This window comes from Megalops cyprinoides, unplaced genomic scaffold (assembly GCF_013368585.1).
Source record: "Megalops cyprinoides isolate fMegCyp1 unplaced genomic scaffold, fMegCyp1.pri scaffold_28_arrow_ctg1, whole genome shotgun sequence".
Taxonomy (NCBI): domain Eukaryota; kingdom Metazoa; phylum Chordata; class Actinopteri; order Elopiformes; family Megalopidae; genus Megalops; species Megalops cyprinoides.
The window spans coordinates 274,916-294,201 of record NW_023494724.1 but is presented as its reverse complement, the minus strand read 5'-3'; the positions used below and the strand labels follow the sequence as shown (position 1 = coordinate 294,201).

Below are 19,286 nucleotides of genomic sequence, written 5' to 3'. Positions count from 1 at the left end.
ATTCTACAAGTTCTCAAAATCGAGCCAACAAGCTCTTGCATTTTGCAACATATTTACCTTAATAGTCTTCACTGCTCTCTTCTCAGCCATTGGATTGGCAATGTTGCATTTGTAAGAGCCGGGTTGCTGCTTCTGACGTGCCGCTATTAAATAGAGTAGAAACTATGCCGTAACGGCATAAGCGGCTCATGTGCCGAGCGAGTAAAAGAACGCATCCATGTGTTGTTATTTCTTACAGTTAAAAACCAAATGACCAATGGAAATGCGGGACATTATCTCAATATGCGGGATGCTGGACAAAGGGTCAAAATGCTGTGCAGTACAACGCAAAGTGGGACACCTGGTCACCCTAGTAGACAGTGCAGATGGCTGACAAACTTTTTCTGAGTTGTGTTTACAAGAAATGGAGGGAACTTTTCACTGACTGCTATAACGCGCTTTTCCCGCTATGTTACATGAATACGTTTCAGCTTTCCTCTTCTTTTTACGCCCTGAAGGAGATAACAGCACAGACTCTTCAGTTTCGTCAAAATTATCCATCTTTAAGATGACTTTGAGCCAAAGATACGCCGAAACTCCTTTCAGAAAGCACATCTCCGGCTGAACCCAGTTGCGTCACCTGACCTGAATACTCCGCACTGATTCGTTGAAGGAATTTATGGGTTTTGTTCAAGAACGGCACTGGCATTTGACGGTTTCTGTTGTGAAACGTGAACTTGCAATGCCTTGACAATGGACAATAACTGCTTTTGTGGGGAAAAAAACGTATTTAGGGTTCAGAATGTGTTATGTGTTAAGAATAACTCACCACAGTCAGTTCGTTTTTTTAAAGGATGGCGTGTTTATCAGTTTTTGCAAATGAACTCTTCATGCATAGCCTATATATGCATTCAGCAGATGCTCTTATCCAGAGCGACTTACATAGGTTACACTTTTTTACAATGTTATCTAATTATACAGCTAGGTATGTAGGCTACTGAAGCAGTTATGGGTTAAATACATTGCTCAAGGGTACAACAGCAGTGCCCCAGCGGCAGCCTTTCGGTCACGAGTCCTGCTCCTTAAACACTATGCTACACTGCCGCCCACACATTGCTGTTTCTTCAGCATTTTCACTGTTCATTTAATGCTGTCTTTACTGTATTTCAGTGAGTAATTTTTACACATAGGAAAACTCATGCCTGTAAGACACTGTTCAGCCTAAAGGCTTAGTTCGTTCACATGGACCATATTTGAGGTACACACACTGAGGTACACACATTCTCACATCGAGTTAAAGGTTTTAGAAGTCAAAGTACTGCCATGGCTTTCTGCACACGCAGAATTTAGCATGAAATCTGGGAGCCAGCCTGCTTTATAAATGAGGCCCCTGGATCCTAACTATGCTGCCCTACATTACAGCTGTGACTGCAGCAGTAGCAGTAATGAACATATCTGGTGGTCCGTAATAAAGCAGTTAATAAAAATACTGAGAAGAGATTTTTGTTCCACTCCCAAGAAATAGGAAGACATTATGGTTAGGGACAATATCTAAATTAATTCCACTCAAAAATTTAATATTCCAATGTAACATTAAAGTGGAAACAGGCCACATTTCTGAACTACTTTACACTCTGTCTTGCCAGTACAGGCAGTTTTAATATTATCTCTATAAATGTTATTTGATTTTTTTTTTTAAATGTTATTTGATTTTTTTTTTTTACTCTTTAATGGTTTGAGCATTGGAAAGACAATTGAAAGAGATTTTAATTATATTGCAACATGGTATATCTGAATATACTGTATCATATTTTAACATTTATGTTTTCAGGATAACAATGGAGTATTAGAATGGTGATACTCATGTTAATACTCACAGAGCCTTTTTGCAGCACCTCACAGCTGGAACCAGTCTCCTGTGCCCCTCGTCTGAGGTCCTGTATTTCCTTAAGTCAAGCTCTTCCAGCACCTCCTCTGACATCAGGAGCATATAGGCCAGGGCAGAGCAGTGCACAGGTGAGATCCTTTCACCAGAACGACTTCCTGAACTCAGGTACTTTTGGACCTCCTTCATAAGCGAATGATCGTTCAGTTCAGCCAGACAGTGGAGCAGATTGATGCACCTCTCTGGGGAGGAATCCTCCCTCTCCAAACTCTTTATGAACTGGACTGTTTTCTTGATGCTCTCTGAATTACTTCTGGTCTGTGTCAGAAGTCCTTTGAGAAGCTTCTGATTGGAATCCAGTGAGAGGCCAAGAAGGAATCGCAGGAAAAGGTCCAGGTGTCCATTCTTACTCCCCAAAGCCTTCTGAACAGCCCTCTGGTGTAAGTCATACAGTGATGATCCATTCTCACTCTCCAAGACCTCATCAAATCTGTCAGTGTCTGACAGTTCAGTGAATTCAGACCTTAGACCAAAAATGGACATCAAAGTCTTTTCATTTTCATTCATAAATGAGTGAAACACATACAAAGCAGCCAGATATTCCTGGATGCTCAGATGCACAAAGCAGTACACTTTCTTCTGATACAGCACAGACTCCTCTTTAAAGATTTCTGTGCACACCCCAGAGTACACTGACGCTTCAGTGACATCAATGCCACACTTTCTCAGGTCATCTTCATAGAATGTGAGATTGCCATTTTCCAGGTGTTGAAAAGCCAGCTGACCCAGTTTCAAAATCATGTCTTTATCCAGCCCCAGAAGCTTTTGTGGATCTGTCTCATTTCTTCCCTGATATTTCTGATTCCTGATGTTGGACTGAATGAGCAGGAAGTGTGTGTACATTCCAGTCAGCGTTTTAGGGATTTCCCCACAGTCAGCTTCACTCAACAGTCGCTCCAGAACAGTAGCAAAAATCCAACAGAAGACTGGTATGTGACACATGATGTAGAGACTCCTGCATGATTTCAAGTGAGAGATAATTCTGCTGGCTTGGTTCTCACTGAGTCTCTTCCTGAAGTACTCCTCCTTCTGTGAGTCATTGAACCCTTGTATCTCTGTCAGCCGGTGGACGTATGTGGGAGGGATCTGATTGGCTGCTGCTGGCCGGGAGGTGATCCAGAGGAGAGCAGAGGGAAGCAGATTCCCTTTAATGAGGTTTGTCAGCAGCACATCCACTGAGGATGTCTCTGTTACATCAGACAATACCTCGCTGTGTTGGAAATTGAAGGGAAATCTGCTTTCATCCAGACCATCAAAGATGAACAAAATTTTGTCAACATAAGACTCAATGTTTTCAATCCCTCTCGTTCCAGGGTGGAAGACATGCAGAAGCCCAAGCAGACTGTATTGTTCATCATTAATCAAGTTCAGCTCCCGAAAAGGAAGAACAAACACGAAATGAATATCTTGATTGGCTTTTCCTTCTGCCCAGTCGAGAATGAACTTCTGCACAGAGACTGTTTTTCCAATGCCAGCGATCCCCTTTGTCAGTACAGTTTTGATGGGTTTCTTTTGTCCAGGTAAGGGTTTAAAGATGTCATTGCAGTTGATTGCTGTTTCTTGTGTGGTCTGTGTCCTGGATGCTGTCTCAATCTGCCACACTTCGTGCTCATTATTGACCCTCTCACTGTCCCCCTCTATGATGTACAGCTCTGTGTAAATATTGTTGAGGAGGGTGTGTTTTCCTGATGTCACAACCCCTTCAAATATGCACTCAAACCTCTTCTTCAGACTGGCTTTCAGTTTCTCTTGGACTCTTTGTTCACATTTATCTGTAAAAATGGAGATATTTTCAGAACCGACTGTTGCTGAAGGGTTTGAGAGTATTATGTGTCAAACAGCAGTAGTGTGTCTGTAGATAGTGATGGTGTGGGTGGGATAAATTGGTGAGGGTTTCTAAAAGATGACCATGTTCAGGGGACTCTTTTTGACTTGTAATAATAATACAGTGAGAAACATCTTACTATTTTCTGCTTCCAGGTCCTGATCATTGGAACACAGGGGTGAAGCATCTACAATCATGGACTGCAGTGAAATAAAGACACCTGTTAAACCAAAGCCTAAGAATGAAAAGGATTACATGAAGACTAAGAAATATTTGTTGGAGTTAGTTGGAGAAACATTAACCTCTCTTCAGCGAGCAGGTCAGATGAAAATGAACTCATGACAAACTGACTCAAATGCAAGTGAATGAGTGAGTATGTGAGACAGACAGGTGAATGGCTTTATACTGGACAGACAGATTCAGATGAATGAGGGGTTAAAAGACAGACGATACAGCCAGTCAGTAAATAATGGGATTACACAGTCAAATGAATGAATGAAACCAGGACAGATTTAAGTGAATGAATGCATCCAGGTATAGGCAGATTGAGGTGAAATAGTGATGCAAGGTGCAGGCAGATACAGGTGAATGAGTGACTCCAGGTGCAGGCAGATGCAGGTGAATGAGTGACTCCAGGTGCAGGCAGATTCAGGTGAATGAGTGACTCCAGGTGCATGCAGACTCAGGTGAATGAGTGACTCCAGGTGCAGGCAGAGTCAGGTGAATGAGTGAGTCCAGGTACAGGCAGAGTCAGGTGAATGAGTGAGTCCAGGTGCAGGCAGATGCAGGTGAATGAGTGACTCCAGGTGCAGGCAGGTTCAGGTGAATGAGTGAAGTCCTTTACCTGCTGGCAGAGTCTCTGCTGGCTCATCTGCTCACACACTGCAGAGATGGACTGGAGCTCTGACAGCTCACTGCAGACGCATGAATACACATTTAATCAGAAGTCAGTTAGCAAGATGAAAATGAGAAACAAGCTCAAAATATTATTAAGTCATCAAACTCATCATGCTCAATTTCATCATAGCGTTTCATTGTTTCCAAAGAGTATTTTACCAGAAGTGAACCTGCTTTGGCTTCATAAATAGTCACTGACTTTATACCAGGATGTAGGTTTAAAGCACAAATGTAGCAGACAGAGCAAACAGAAGGCTCTTTATGTTCCAGTGTTTCCTGGCAGAAATGACCTCTATGGCCTTTCATTTATGCACATTTATCTGATCACCTCACCAGCTCGTTTAATCATCATGAAGAGCACATGGTTACAGACACACTCAGTCTGACTTTGGACCAGCCTGAGTGAGACACCAGACTGTTTGAAGTCTGACTGGGTTGTAAAGTGAGGAAGAGCAGAGATGTGTTGGACAGGGAGTCTTACCCTGACCCAGCTATTGGTTAATGAGTCACACCTGCTCTGATCAGCAGGCTTTAAATGCAGGTGTGTGGCTACAGAGGGGGGAATCACTCTTTTCAGTTTGGATGTGTGCTGTTTGTCCAAAGCTGGTTCCTGTATTTATTGCTTTTGAAATTATTGTGTTGTAGGTTTCACCTCTTCTGCTCATTTTTTTTCTTACAGTAGTGATGGGGAGATATCCATTCAGTGAAATTCAAAACTTGATCTAGTGTTTGTAATGAAAAATGAATTAAAGCCATTCAATATTCTTGTACTTCATTTAACAGCTTAATTATACCAGTTAACTCATATACAAAACATACAGTACCCCCAGACACACAGCTCACAGATACATTCCAAATATGTTTACATTTATGTTGGGATGGCAGTTATGATATCATAGGAGTTCTGAAATTGCTCTTGTTGTAGTTTTCTAAAAAAATATCAGTGAGCTGTTATTTTGCTGTCTGACTCATTAAGAACTTGTACTTACACATTATATAGCCTCTTTTAAATAGACAGAAGTTGAATTAATGTCATAAAACACATGAAAGATGTAAAAACATCCACCACTGGAATTTCTGTCCCACTTATTTTCTTTCTACCTTCTTAATGTTCCTACCACATCACGTCAAACCGACGTCAATTTATGAATGTGGGGAAGGGAGAGCCAGAGAAATTAATTAACATAAAAATAAAATAATTTTTTCCTCAGAAATAGATAACAGTCCCTCAATCCACGAAAATTTCAAAAATTTGATTTTTCATTGAATGCATTAAAACCATTAGACAGCCATGCCAGCTGGTTACGTATGTAATCGTACTTTCAGCCAACCACCTCACTAGCTGTCTGGCCAGCTAAATAGTAAACACTGCTAGATAGCTAGCTAGTTTATATTCAGCCTGTTAGTTACCTCCTGAGCCAGATAAGATCTGTAAAATTGACAAGGCTTTAGAGCTTGTTAGCAAGCTAAATAGCTACAGTGCTGTGCAAAAGTTTTTGCCCCCTTACTGATTTTTTACCTTTTTGCACCTTTGTCCCACTTAACCTTCTCAGATCATCAAACAAATTCAAACATTACACAAAGATAACCCAAGTATTAAAAAAATGCAGTTGTCCTGTTGTGATTTTATTTGTTAAGTGAAAAATCCTATCCAAACCTACATGGTCCTCTGTGAAAAAGTAATTGTCCCCTTGTTAAAAGGTGAGGTAATTGTGATAAATCCTATTATTGGGGAATGCTGAGTTCAATTTCATGGCCACACCCAGGCCTGATTGCTGCCAGACATTTCCAATCAGGAGACCACTAACATGAAACCTGTCTGACAAGGTGAGGTAGGCCATACTGAACACACATCATCATGCCGCGTTCCAGTGAGCTTCAAGAGCAAACAAGAAAGAAGATTATAGAGATGTCTCGGTCTGGGAAAGGATACAAAGCCATTGGTAAATGTTTGGGACTCCAGCGGAGCACTGTCAGGGCCATTATCCATAAATGGAGAAGGCATGGCACAGTGGTGACCCTTCCCAGGAGTGGCCGACCTAGCAAAATTACTCCAAGAGCACGCCGCAGACTAGCTGCAGAAGTCCAAAAGGATCCAAGAACCACGTCTAAACAACTGCAAGACTCACTTGCCACAGTTAATGTCAATGTTCATGACTCCACCATCAGAAAGACACTAGGCAAAAATGGCATCCATGGAAGAGTTCCAAGGCGAAAGCCACTGTTGACCAAAAAGAATATCAAGGCCCAACTCACTTTTGCCAAGAAGCATCTTGATCATCCCCAAAGCTTTTGGGAAAATGTCCTCTGGACTGACGAAACTAAAGTTGAACTTTTTGGGAGAAATGCATCCCGTTACATCTGGCGCAAAAAGAACACTGCATTTGATAAAAAGAACATTGTGCCAACAGTGAAATATGGTGGTGGAAGTGTGATGATCTGGGCTTGCTTTGCTGCTTCAGGACCTGGGCGACTTTCCATTATCGATGGAACCATGAATTCTGCTCACTACCAAGAAATCCTGGCAAAGAATGTTCGGCCATCAGTTCGAGACCTCAAGCTAAAGCGCACCTGGGTTCTGCAGCAAGACAATGATCCGAAGCACACCAGCAAGTCCACTTCTGAATGGCTAAAAAAGAACAAAATGAGGGTTTTGGAGTGGCCTAGTCAAAGTCCCGACCTGAACCCTATTGAGATGCTGTGGCATGACCTTAAAAAGGCTGTTCATGCCCGAAAACCATCCAATCTGGTTGATCTTAAACAATTTTGCACAGAAGAGTGGGCCAAAATCCCATCACAGCGATGTGAAAGACTCATCACCTCTTATCGCAAACGCTTGACTGCAGTTGTTGCTGCAAAAGGCGGTTCAACCAGCTATTAGGTTTAGGGGGGCAATTACTTATTCACATGGGCCTATGTAGGTTCAGATGTTTTTTTTTTCCCTTAATAAATGACATTGGCACTGAAAACTGCATTTTGTGTTTACTTGTGTTTTATCTTTGTGTAATATTCAGGTTTGCTTGATCTGAAATGGATGAGCGTGACAAACGTGCAAGAAATGTCAGAAATTGGTCAGGGGGCAAATACTTTTGCACAGCACTGTACATTCATGGGTAATGTGTCTTGTAAACCCCTCAATATCTGATGTATTAGATCTGTTTAAATATTCTTCAGTCTGACATAAATGACAATGAAATAAATATTTGTGAAAATGCTTTGAAAAAGTATGAATTTTCAAATCAGGAAATAACAGTACACCCCTCCACCAGTCAGGTGGCACTATACCAATTCATTGAGCTGAGTGCTGAGAGGTTTTAACCATTTGCTGGCCTTTTAAATGTGATTATAAACAAGCATGATCAAGTGCTTCCTTTTCTGATCTCTTGAACCAGCAGCAGATCAGACTCAAGCAAAAGCAGTTTCACCATATTTATCCAAAACTCGCTCAAACCCCAGGAAAGATCTGGGTACACTGGGCTTGGATTAATCCATTGAGACTTCTGTCTTGGCCCAAGTGACCTCACCTTGACTCAAGGGGGTGATGTTCCTCACTAAACTTAATGGGATGTTCCATGGACTTGTCACTCTTCACAGACTGACAGCTGGGCACCGGTGACTCTGATCTCTGTAGTCTGACCCTGGTAACAGCACATGGAGACAGGACGCTTCACAGTTTTTCTGTCAATTTATGCACATGTAAGTATACAGTGATGAAATATTAAGCATAGCTGTTATATATGTATTAAGTGAAAGAACTGGAGGATCAAATCACATATTATTGTCCTTTTAAAGTTTGAGATAAGCTTTCAAGATGACAAATAGAAATGAAATTTGCCTTCAAAGCAGCTGAAGATTTCAGTTTCTTCCCTGTTCAAGGTCGCAGAAAAATTAAGGTCAAAATTATTTGATATACTTTTCTTTTGCTTAAGGTATGGTCAGAATGGTTTCAGTTCAAAGCCTTATTGCCATTTCTTGTCCACATTTTCAGTTTGACTGAACTCTGAAATGAATTCAGAGTCTGAATACTGTTATTTGTAGATGAAATCTGGTCTTGGGATTTAGCCTGTGCACCCAAGCGTAGTTAACTCATTTACAAAGCAGTACATTTAGACACACAGCTCACTAATACATCTGTAAAATATACACATTTCTACTGGAATGGAAGGTATGGCATGTACCAATTTATGGGCATACCCCATACCTATACAATACCTACACTTTGGCTACTTTTGGAATTTCCTAAAGAAATAATCACAATGAGTCTGAGGACTGGCTCATTAAAAAAATATGTACTTGTGTACCGTATGACCTCATCTGAACCAACATCGTCTGGATACAAAATCATAGGACCACATGATGAACACCAAAACTTGGACTGGCGCTTTCTTCCTTATCTCCTGCATCTCCTTAATCTTCTTGTTCACTAAGCTCTGGCGCTGGCTAGCTAGCTAACTAGCTACATTCATGTCTAATGTGCCTTGTGAAGCCCACAACATCTGATGAATACTGGATGTCCTAGATCTGTTTAAATATACTCTTAAGTCTGACATAAAAGACAACAAAAGTAAATATAAATGAAAATGTTTTTAAAGCATGCACTTACAATTCAGGAAATGAAAAAAATGGGAAAATCAGAACACATTACACTCCACTCAGGTGGCACTGTATCAATTCTTTGAGCTGAGTGCCGAAAGGTTTTAACTATTTGCTGGCCTTTTAAATGTCATTATAAACAAGCATGATCATTTGCTTCTTTTCTGATCTCATGTACCATGCAGCATAATAGACTCAAGCAAAAACAGTTTCACCGTATTTATCCAAAGTTCTTTCAAATCTCAGGAAAGATCTTGGAACACTGGGCTTGGATAAACCTGTTCGGAATTCTGTCATGGCCAAAGTGACCTCACCTTGGATCAAGGTGGTGATGTTTGTCACTAAACATGATTGGATGATCCATGGAGCAGTCACTCTTCACAGACTGACAGCTGGGTACCGGTGACCCTCCCAGGCTGACCCTGGTAACAGCACATGGAGACAGGACTTCATTAATTGATAAGCTGCTACATCCAGTATGTCTGGATAATATTCCAGATTCATTCATTAGTTTTAGAATTCCACATTTACATATACAGATACACAAAAGAGTTTCTCCCTGTTTTGTACTGGATCTCCTCTGTACTCTGTGTACAAGTGCTCTTAGTTTGTTTTTTATTACTGCTATCACATTTTCAGTGATGTACACTGTACACTCTGCTGTAATGCCATCAGTTTTACTGTCTCAGAAAATTAATGGCTGGATTTTCAAATGAATGTCTCATATATGTGCATGTGCAAACTCAAAAACTCCCATAGATTGTGTTTTTTTTTTAATTTTCTCTCACCTCTTGTTCTCTGGTTCCATGGCTCCACTGAAGGTGTGGTACGCTTCAGAGGCCACGCCCCCCTCTTCACCTTCCTCTTCAGCCCTCATGTCAGAGGCCACGCCCCCTCCCCAATCTGCTTTCTCTGGGCTGCGGTGTGTTTGAGGAGGTTAGGAAAGGTTTCTATGGACAGCAGGAAAAACACATTCCCATTGGAGTGAAAAAGTTTGAATGTAGCATTCGCTGTTGTGACTATTATTTCATTGGGGTTTAAGAAGAATAGGATAATACTAAAACGATTTGAAGTGATATATTTTATTTGTACTTTTTAATGAGCATAAGAGAACTATGTGCTTGTGTTAAGTTGTTGTATTACTACATTTCCCATAATTCTTTGCTCCAGCGGGGTAATGGGAAGATTGGGTCGATACAGAGCAGCCAAGTGAGGCAAGTGGCGCATATTTTATTTCATTTATTTTCTGTTCAAAACCAACAAATGTAACGTCATTATTTCCTCGGTAAAGATTAACAGTTGTCACCCAGTCGAATTAAGGTCTCATCAATTTGAAGGTAGTTAATCTACATTCGTATCTATTTCGGTCACTGAGCGATCAGGTTCAACATCCGTACCGAGCCAGTGTAACTGCGTTAAATGACACGAATGACACATCTCATGACGTGTGATGTGATGTTGCCAACGGAACATTTTTAAAGTCTGTTTTTCATGCTTTAACTCATTTCAACAAACACGCGAAATATTTGACGCTGGTCAAGGAAGCAAAGCAATGTAGTTTGGGATGCAGCTCATTTGTGTGAATGTCCGTTCCTTGACCTCGCTTCCAATAGCAATTTAGCAAACCAGGGCGCCGCACTTCGATTCCGACATTCTTTGGTAAATGTATTCTAGCGTTGCATATCACGTTGTCAAAGCGAAAAGTTTAATATCGTTAGGTAAGAGACCTAGACTAGCGACATAGGCATATGCGCATATATGTAAATACAGACTACACACATATTGTTGAAATAAACGTTTAGCGATAGGTTGGAAAATTCATGAAAGGTACACACCCCGAGCAGTCAGAGTTTATTGCCATTCATTGCCATTGTTAACATTATTAAATATGTTCTGATCATTGAAGGGAAGCAGGGGAAAAGAACGGTCCAGACTCTCGATTCAGAGAAAGGATTTGACCCGGTGCCACTGCCTCATCTGTTTCAAGAGCAAGGTAAATCTCAATATTTTTCAGACCTAATTAAATAGGTTCAAATCTTGTACTCGTGTCCTCAAAAGAGAGCTGCCCCCAACATTAAGGCAGGAGCAAGAGGCAGGGGTGTCCATTCTCCCGCAGTCATTTGCCATGAGTCTTCAACCAACTGCACAATTAATGAGACAAAACCCACAATTAAAAAGTATTAATAGAAATCGAAAGGAACATAAAATCTCACTTTAAGCACATGATGTGCTGTTGCATACAGCCCATCGTGGCAACACAGTACCACATAAAATGAAATGTTGGAGTTGTCAGCTCGCGTGAGGACCAGCATCTCGAGCAGCGACGATCAAATTTCAACATATGTGATCCACTTTATCTGATAAAATAGTTGAACACACGCATTCAGAGTGATTATAAAAAAAACGTAGGCCTACCCTTGTACATGGCACATCGCAGAAGCTGGACCGATGCCTACATCACACCTGTTGCTTCCTGGCAGCGAACGGACGCAGGCCTACTCAGACACGGTACAATGTGGTTACAGGCTTCTGTGTTTAAGAGAAATGATTAACATCGCACAGTTAGAAATTCTTGCATAGATTATTGGACGTTTCAGAATCCCTTTCAATATCTTAGAATTTTCGGAAGTGTCGAATCCTTGAAACTCTTTTGGACTTTATCTACCCGATTTGATGCAATTTAATGCCACCATTTTCTTCAATCAGACATTTTCTAACAATCAGACAAAATGCCGATTTAAGCTTAAACTTGACCTCCATTTTAAACAAGCCACCCATAACACTCCACTTTAAAAAATGTGTTATTCATATTCTTACCAGAACTTGCAGTACTAATTGTTAGTATCGGTCTCCAACATTTTAAGACTTGAGTTCTGAAATGGCGACTGTTCAAGTTGCAGCCAAAATACTTTTAATTTCGTTTTCTGATGAACGTGTATAGGCTACCGTTTGGCTCTGACACAATTGACACCGCCTTCTTTAAGAACGTAACTCCGACAGCATCATTGATTCGTATATCCATATAACTGAATATATGTCTCAATGCCGCAGTAGCGTGCGGAGTTAACGTTATCTCATTCTCATCTGAAGACTGATTTTAGCTATTACAGACTTATCAGTATTTTGCGAGTTATATCAAAAGCTGCAGATAACTGAGACTAGTGAAACGGCTGTCACCTCGCTTTACCGGGATATTTTCATGCGATTCTAAGCAATTTAGATTCAGCGCAAACCTTTGAGACATTCATTTGGCATTTTTAGAGACTATAAAATCAAATTAGATTTTTACAGGGGGAGTTGTCATTATTTTAAAACTTTCGAAAAGCATTTGTCACCTTTAACCACAACATGAATTACTGTCCGGTGCACTAAAATGCATGTACTGTTTAACAGACAGTACATTTGTGAAAATCGCTGAGAAACGGTCAACACCCTCCGAATTTCCGAACGCAGGCACAGCGAGGGTAGCACAGGAATCTAGCGCACCACCTGTTCTTTTTTATTCTTTTACCACGTATTTGTTGTTTGTCTGTTCTTACACGATCTCCCACCCTGGTGTAGCTGCATCTCCTGCAGCACATTCAGAAGTCAGCAGACTCCCCGTTATGAGGGAGAAGGGCTTCTTCAGACGCATACAGGAAGAATAAGTGTCAAACCCTTGTCGACCTCCTCCCCTTCCTAAACATACCCTTGTAACACCAGTATTAGATGAATAAGAGCATTTTTAAAACAAGAAATTGCAACATTCCATTGGGACAGTTATGATGGTCTTTATTTTGGGAATGAGTGACAACACTTTTAATGTGTACAGTAAAATGTAAAGGAAATGAAATCTTTAGTGATTCCTGTGCTGTGAAGTAAAACCAAAACCATTCGCATACACAAAACTCAGAACTGTCATCACTGTAAGCCAAACCAAAAAGGAGGCACACCCATCCGAGTCAGAGCTTCTGACCCCCCCCCCCCAACCTCACTGTACAGCCCCTGCATACCCCCCCCCCCCCCCAACCTCACTGCACAGCTCCTGCATACCCCCCCCCCCCCAACCTCACTGCACAGCTCCTACATACCCCCCCCCCCCCCCCCCCCCCCAACCTCACTGTACAGCTCCTGCATACCCCCCCCCAACCTCACTGCACAGCTCCTGCATACCCCCCCTGCACCACTGCTGCAGTAACAGCCTGACTGATCTGGGAACAGAGACAGTGATGCTCTGACTGATCTGGGAACAGAGACAGTGATGTTCTCACTGACCTGGAAACAGAGGGAGTGATGCTCTTGCTGTTCTGGGAACAGAGAGAGAGTGATGCTCTGACTGATCTGGGAACAGAGAGAGTGATGCGCTGACTGTTCTGGGAACAGGGAGAGTGATGCTCTGACTGATCTGGGAACAGAGAGAGTGATGCTCTGACTGATCTGGGAACAGGAAGAGTGATGCGCTGACTGATCTGGGAACAGAAAGAGTGATGCGCTGACTGATCTGGGAACAGGGAGAGTGATGCTCTGACTGATCTGGGACCAGAGAGAGTGATGCACTGACTGATCTGGGAACAGAGAGAGTGATGCTCTGACTGATCTGGGAACAGAAAGAGAGTGATGCTCTGACTGATCTGGGAACAGAGAGAGTGATGCGCTGACTGTTCTGGGAACAGAGAGAGTGATGCTCTGACTGATCTGGGAACAGGAAGAGAGTGATGCACTGGCTGTTTAAGGGGAGAGAGAGTGATGCTGTTCTGGTGACAGAGAGAGAGTACAGTTCTGTGCAGAGAGAATGATCATATCCCTCCTACCCTGCTGGAATGAAGGTGTAATTAGTAGGCCTACAACAGGGGAAAAAAACACACACACACACACAAAATTACATTCTATAAAGCTTTTATTGTAAAGGCAAGCGTTTTAAATGACAGGTTTTAGATCATGATTTCTGTTAGTTTGTGACTGGAGGAATGATGGTGATGACTGATGATCAGAGGAGGCAGGGTCGGCTGGCTGAGGTTAGCTCAGAGCTGAGCGAGTGGAGCACTTGGAAGCACTGGCTCCTGTAAAGCTCCTCTGGATTCTGGAAACTGGTCTCTCTGTCTTCATGCCCCCTGGCTGTGAGTTCAGTCTTACAGGGAGCTGCAGACGGCAGAGTTGCTCCAGCATGGCCTCTCCTCTCCTTTCCTGATCAGCAGCCTGTTGCTGCACCAGCTGGACATCAATGAAAGACTGTTTCAGGCAAGCGAGTCTTTAATGCACAGGTTCCTTGTGAATGTAACTGTGTTTTCATGTTCATGAAGAATTTTAGGACATTTTTTCCAATTACGCACCACTTGTAATGAATTCCTCCTCTCTGCGTTTAAGGAACATATCTTTGTTTTTTTTTTTGTTACAGTAAAACCGCAAGCACAGCATGAGTGTGTGTGTTTTTTCAGAGCTGATACCAGTCATGGTTAAGGTTTCGATCTCCATGAGTCTGAGCAGTGTCCCTCTTTGGGATGACTAGCAGTACAGCTGGACCCCCGCCTCGTCGTCCGACACCATTCCTCCACACAGCTGCCGCTGGCATTTGGCTGGAGCTCATCTTCATTCTCCATTCTCTGAATCAGCCATACCCTGAGCATCTCTTTCAAATTTTCCTGCACAGAAATCAGAGCACCTTACAGAGATAACCACCAGAGGGCACCCACATACAGAAAAGGACACAGGCATACATACAGAGCATCTTATTTTGCTTAGCAGACACACTTTAGAACAACTTACATATAGGAGTGAAAAGGTACTACATTTATACAGGTGAATGTATGTTCTGATGCTGTTTGGGTTAGGTACCTTTCCCAAGGATACATTGGCCCTGTTTCCTACTGCTACAGTCCACTGCTGTTCCTGCACACATACAGATACAAAGACAGACTCAGAGACACACAGAAACACACAAACGCATAACGACACACATACTCACAGAGTGCCACAAACTACACAACAGTTTTGTTTATTAGAAAAAAACACATGTAACATCTACCAATGTGACATCCATGGTTTAATGTTTCCCCTGTTGTCAGTTTAACTTGGGCAACAGTCTGCCTACAGCCAAGAGCAGCAGAGAACGGCTTCATGCTAAAATGCAGTGTGCACAGACAGAAGCAGCTTCATGCTAATATAGCAGAGCTGAAATTAATAGCTTGTGTGAGTCCTGTGTAAAGCGACTAGGGTAGCAGGTAGCAGAGTGCTTTGAGCGGTAAGGCGATGTTTCCGATAGAGTTAGGGTCAAATTGCCTTTAGCTCAACTGGTAATGATGCTGGGTTTAGCTGAGCAGCGAGAACATCGGTTCGGAAGTGACGTTTGAAACTCGCTTGCTGACCCAGTTCACACCCGTTACACTAACCTACAGTGCACACAGCCAGAAGCAGCTTCACGCTAACCTACAGTGCGCACAGCCAGAAGCAGCTTCATGCTAACCTACAGTGCGCACAGCCAGAAGCAGCTTCACGCTAACCTACAGTGCGCACAGCCATAAGAAACATTACAATGTAAGATTATTTCAGATGTTAACAAATAATCCACTGCACAACAACATGATCGTGAGAAATTTTATTCAGAGAATTCCATTCAGCCGTACTTTCACGCCTGGATAGCAGGGGTTTTGAGTGGAGACAAAAGCATAGATGAAAGTGTGAAGTTAAGGAAATGTATAACAAATAGCAAAATATATAAACAATAAAAAGTAAGGCAAAATCATATGGTACAATAAAAGAGAGTCACAGAATCCAGAGGATATCTGTTCAGAGTACAATCACATAGAAACACTGACATGACAAATAAGACCCAAATAACAGATTAAACATCAGGAGTAACAGACACCCTGTCCAGCTAATTAATTACACTTTCACATCTTATACAACCTATCTAACAAGAAAACCTTGAGATGGCCTTCAGAACCTGAATGAAAACAATGTATTGTCTTGATCTTGATGTTACTCCATTAATACCTCAATACTCCCCTTCTAGGTCTGATCAGTGGCGGAGCCAGAGGGGTGTCTGGGGTGGCACTGGACACCCCTGATATCTGATTGGCCACTCCGGGCGCCTCCCTAAAATTTCATTCGCTATTACTGGCAGTTTGATGCTGATTGACATCTCATTTCACCTGAGAGAGAGAAAGAAGGGGAGTGAGGGAGAGGGGGGAGAAAGAGAGGGATGGAGAAAGAGGGAGATAGAGGGAGGCAGAGAGGGAGAGAGAGAAAGGAAAGGGGAGAGGGAGAGAGAGAAAGGAAAGGGGAGAGGGAGAGAGAGATGGAGGAAAAGAGGGAAAGAAAGAGATGGGGGAGAGAGGGAGAGATGGAGACAGAGTGATAGAGAGAGAGAGGGAGGGGGAGAGAGGAGAGAAGGAGGGAGAGAGAAATGGATGGAGGGGAGAGAGAGAGAGGAAGAGAGAGGGCTTTAAAATCAAGGATAAAGCTAAGCTAATTTGCTAAATGTTAGCTAAACTGTTAAATTTCAAACTCAAGAGGACAGTTACGCAGCACCCCTCCCAACATTCTAAATTATATCAATTCAAATGAGCTGATAAAATGATCCAATCAGAAGAGGAGCTGCCCCTCCCCCACTGCCCTGCAGAGAGTGTCCCTCTCCAGTGTTGCCAGTTTGGGCGGGTTTGATTGTGCGGGTCAAAACTGGTCTGGGTGGGTGAACAGAATTTGGGCTGGTTTGGGATCGTTAACCCGCCCAATATGGCAATACTTGCTTTGCTAAAAAAGCGCGAGAAGAGCGCGGCAACACTGTCTAGTAACGTCATGATGACTGATTGGATGGAGACTGCGACTGGATGTGATTGGGCTGATTGGATGGAGACTGCGACTGGATGTGATTGGGCTGATTGGATGGAGACTGCGACTGGATGTGATTGGGCTGATTGCATGGAGACTGCGATTGGATGTGATTGGGCTGATTGGATGGAGACTGCGAGGAGTAGAGAGAAGCGCACCATATACAGTGTAGGTATATGGAGGGCAACACTTCAGTCCAGAAGGTGGCGGTAATGCACCTAAAACCTGTTTGCCAACCGCGGATAAACAACAGAAGAAGAGCGCTCTCTCAAGAAGAGCAAAGCTGAACAAAACTACAAATAAATAAGGCTTATCATGTGAAAGCAGCCTTGCGTTGTCGGGGTTTTTGCTGTGGTGGTTGGCTGCTGCTGTTGTTTGTCGCTATAGGATTTTTAATGTATGCTTCGGCTGTCGGTGTGCATTGCTTTTAAGTATGGTACAGGAAGTACTCGTGGCAGTTAAAATACTGAACTAAAAATTGATGAAATATTTTGGGCGGTTTTGTGTGTATTTTGGCGGTTTATGAACAGTTTTTGGGCTGGAAACCAGCAGCTGTATCTGGCAACACTGTCCTTCTCCCACTCTGCACAGAATACTGTCCAGTTCAGTACCCCCCAGAGAAAACAGTTCAAACAGAAACTCCCGAGGGAAAGTCCAGAGACACTTTTTGGAGATCTGTACAATAAAGGTGAAGTAAGCAATCTCATCTTCTACTCAGACAACCCAAATGCCTGGCACAAAGCTCGGATTTAATAAATAATAAACTAAAAAAATAGCTGAGAATGACAGGTCCCACGATTGTGAAAACTCCCAGAGGGAGAGAGAGACAGACTGTGCCCCTACTGTCAGCAGCAGGGCAGAGGAGACGAATGTACCCCCCACCTCAGAGCAGGACCAACCACCATCAACACAAAACTCCCTGATCATAATGAAAAAACAATTCACACAGATAGAAATTGAACTAGTGCAACTCAGGGAAACTGTTCTTAAACAGCAGTCACAACAGACAAGGTACAGCTACAGGAAAGAGCTGTCTGCACTAACAGAGCAAGTGAGAGAACTCCAGAGGGACAGAGACAGTTACAGGGAGGAGCAGGATATTCAGAGAGAGCAGGTGAAAGAGCTGCAGCAGGACAGGGACAAATACAGGAGAGAGCTGGCAGCACTCACAGAGGAGCTGAAGGACAGAGACAGCACAGTGCAGAGCCTGAGAGAGCAGCTGTTCTCCCTCAGCCATCAAAACCCACCAACACCATAGACCCCCACCCAGACCAACCAAGACTCCCAAACCCAGCCACCTTCTTCAGCATCTACCAGCTCACAGGCAGCCCCCTCTAGCCAGCCAACACACACAGAGCCCAACACTCATGAGGAAAACACAGATGAGAGACAGGATTTGCAAAACCCAGAGAGAGCAAACATTGTTTTTCTCATGGACTCAAATGGTAAATTCATTGATGAGAAAAAACTCTTCCCAAAACACAAAGCAGCTAAGCTCTGGTGTCCCACTACCCAAAAAGCCTTAGAGCTTCTCAACAAGAGACAACTTGGGTCACCAAGTCACATCCTGATCCACACAGGAACAAATGACCTGAGGGCTCAGCAAGAGAGAGTAGCTGATTCACTGAGAGCAGTAATAGAGAAGGCCTGCAACATATTTCCACAAACCAAGATTGTCATATCCACCCTGCTGCCCAGGAAAGATTTTCACCCACTCACCATCCAAAAGATTAATGCCAGCATCTCCAGGGGTTGTGCACTACGGCCAAATGTCCATCTCGCCCATCACCCCACTCTGAACACCGACTGCCTCTACGACCACATCCATCTACATAAAGAGGTAGTCCCTGTCTTTGCTAAGACACTGAAAGATGCTGTACTCACTCGGAAAATCATCCCTCAAAAACACAACAGAGGACACCCAAATACCCCTCGACCAATGAGACGTACCTCAGCACCTCCAGACAGAGCATCGCAAACCCCCCCACCGAGGATCCAATATCACACCGCACACTATCCACCACAACCAGGCAGGCAGAGGAGACCCCACGAGAACCCTGGACCAGCAACTCCACCGCAAGCTGCAACTGGCCTTGTACCTGCACTGCCCCATAACCCAGCTCCACCACCCCAGCAACTCCAGCCTCGGCCAGGTACGCTCACCTACGCTCAGGCACTCAGTGGAACAGGAAGCCCTGCCAGCACTGAACTCAGAGACATTCAACAGATGCTCTGCTGCCT

At 43.1% G+C, this 19,286-nt stretch overlaps 1 protein-coding gene across 1 annotated transcript in view; it reads right to left on the bottom strand.

The window, feature by feature from the left end:
- LOC118772321 (NLR family CARD domain-containing protein 3-like) overlaps positions 1-12,138 on the bottom strand; it is a 97,134-nt gene extending 84,996 nt beyond the window's left edge. The window contains exons 1-8 of the mRNA XM_036520592.1: positions 12,057-12,138; positions 11,655-11,734; positions 11,256-11,380; positions 10,028-10,189; positions 9,554-9,661; positions 8,171-8,284; positions 4,594-4,663; positions 3,889-3,949 (exon numbers count right to left, since the gene is read on the bottom strand). Coding sequence (XP_036376485.1) covers positions 3,889-3,949; positions 4,594-4,663; positions 8,171-8,284; positions 9,554-9,661; positions 10,028-10,116 — 442 coding nt within the window. The 5' untranslated portion in view covers positions 10,117-10,189; positions 11,256-11,380; positions 11,655-11,734; positions 12,057-12,138. The remainder of the gene's footprint in view (positions 1-3,888; positions 3,950-4,593; positions 4,664-8,170; positions 8,285-9,553; positions 9,662-10,027; positions 10,190-11,255; positions 11,381-11,654; positions 11,735-12,056) is intronic.
- Between the last annotated feature and the right edge of the window lie 7,148 nt (positions 12,139-19,286).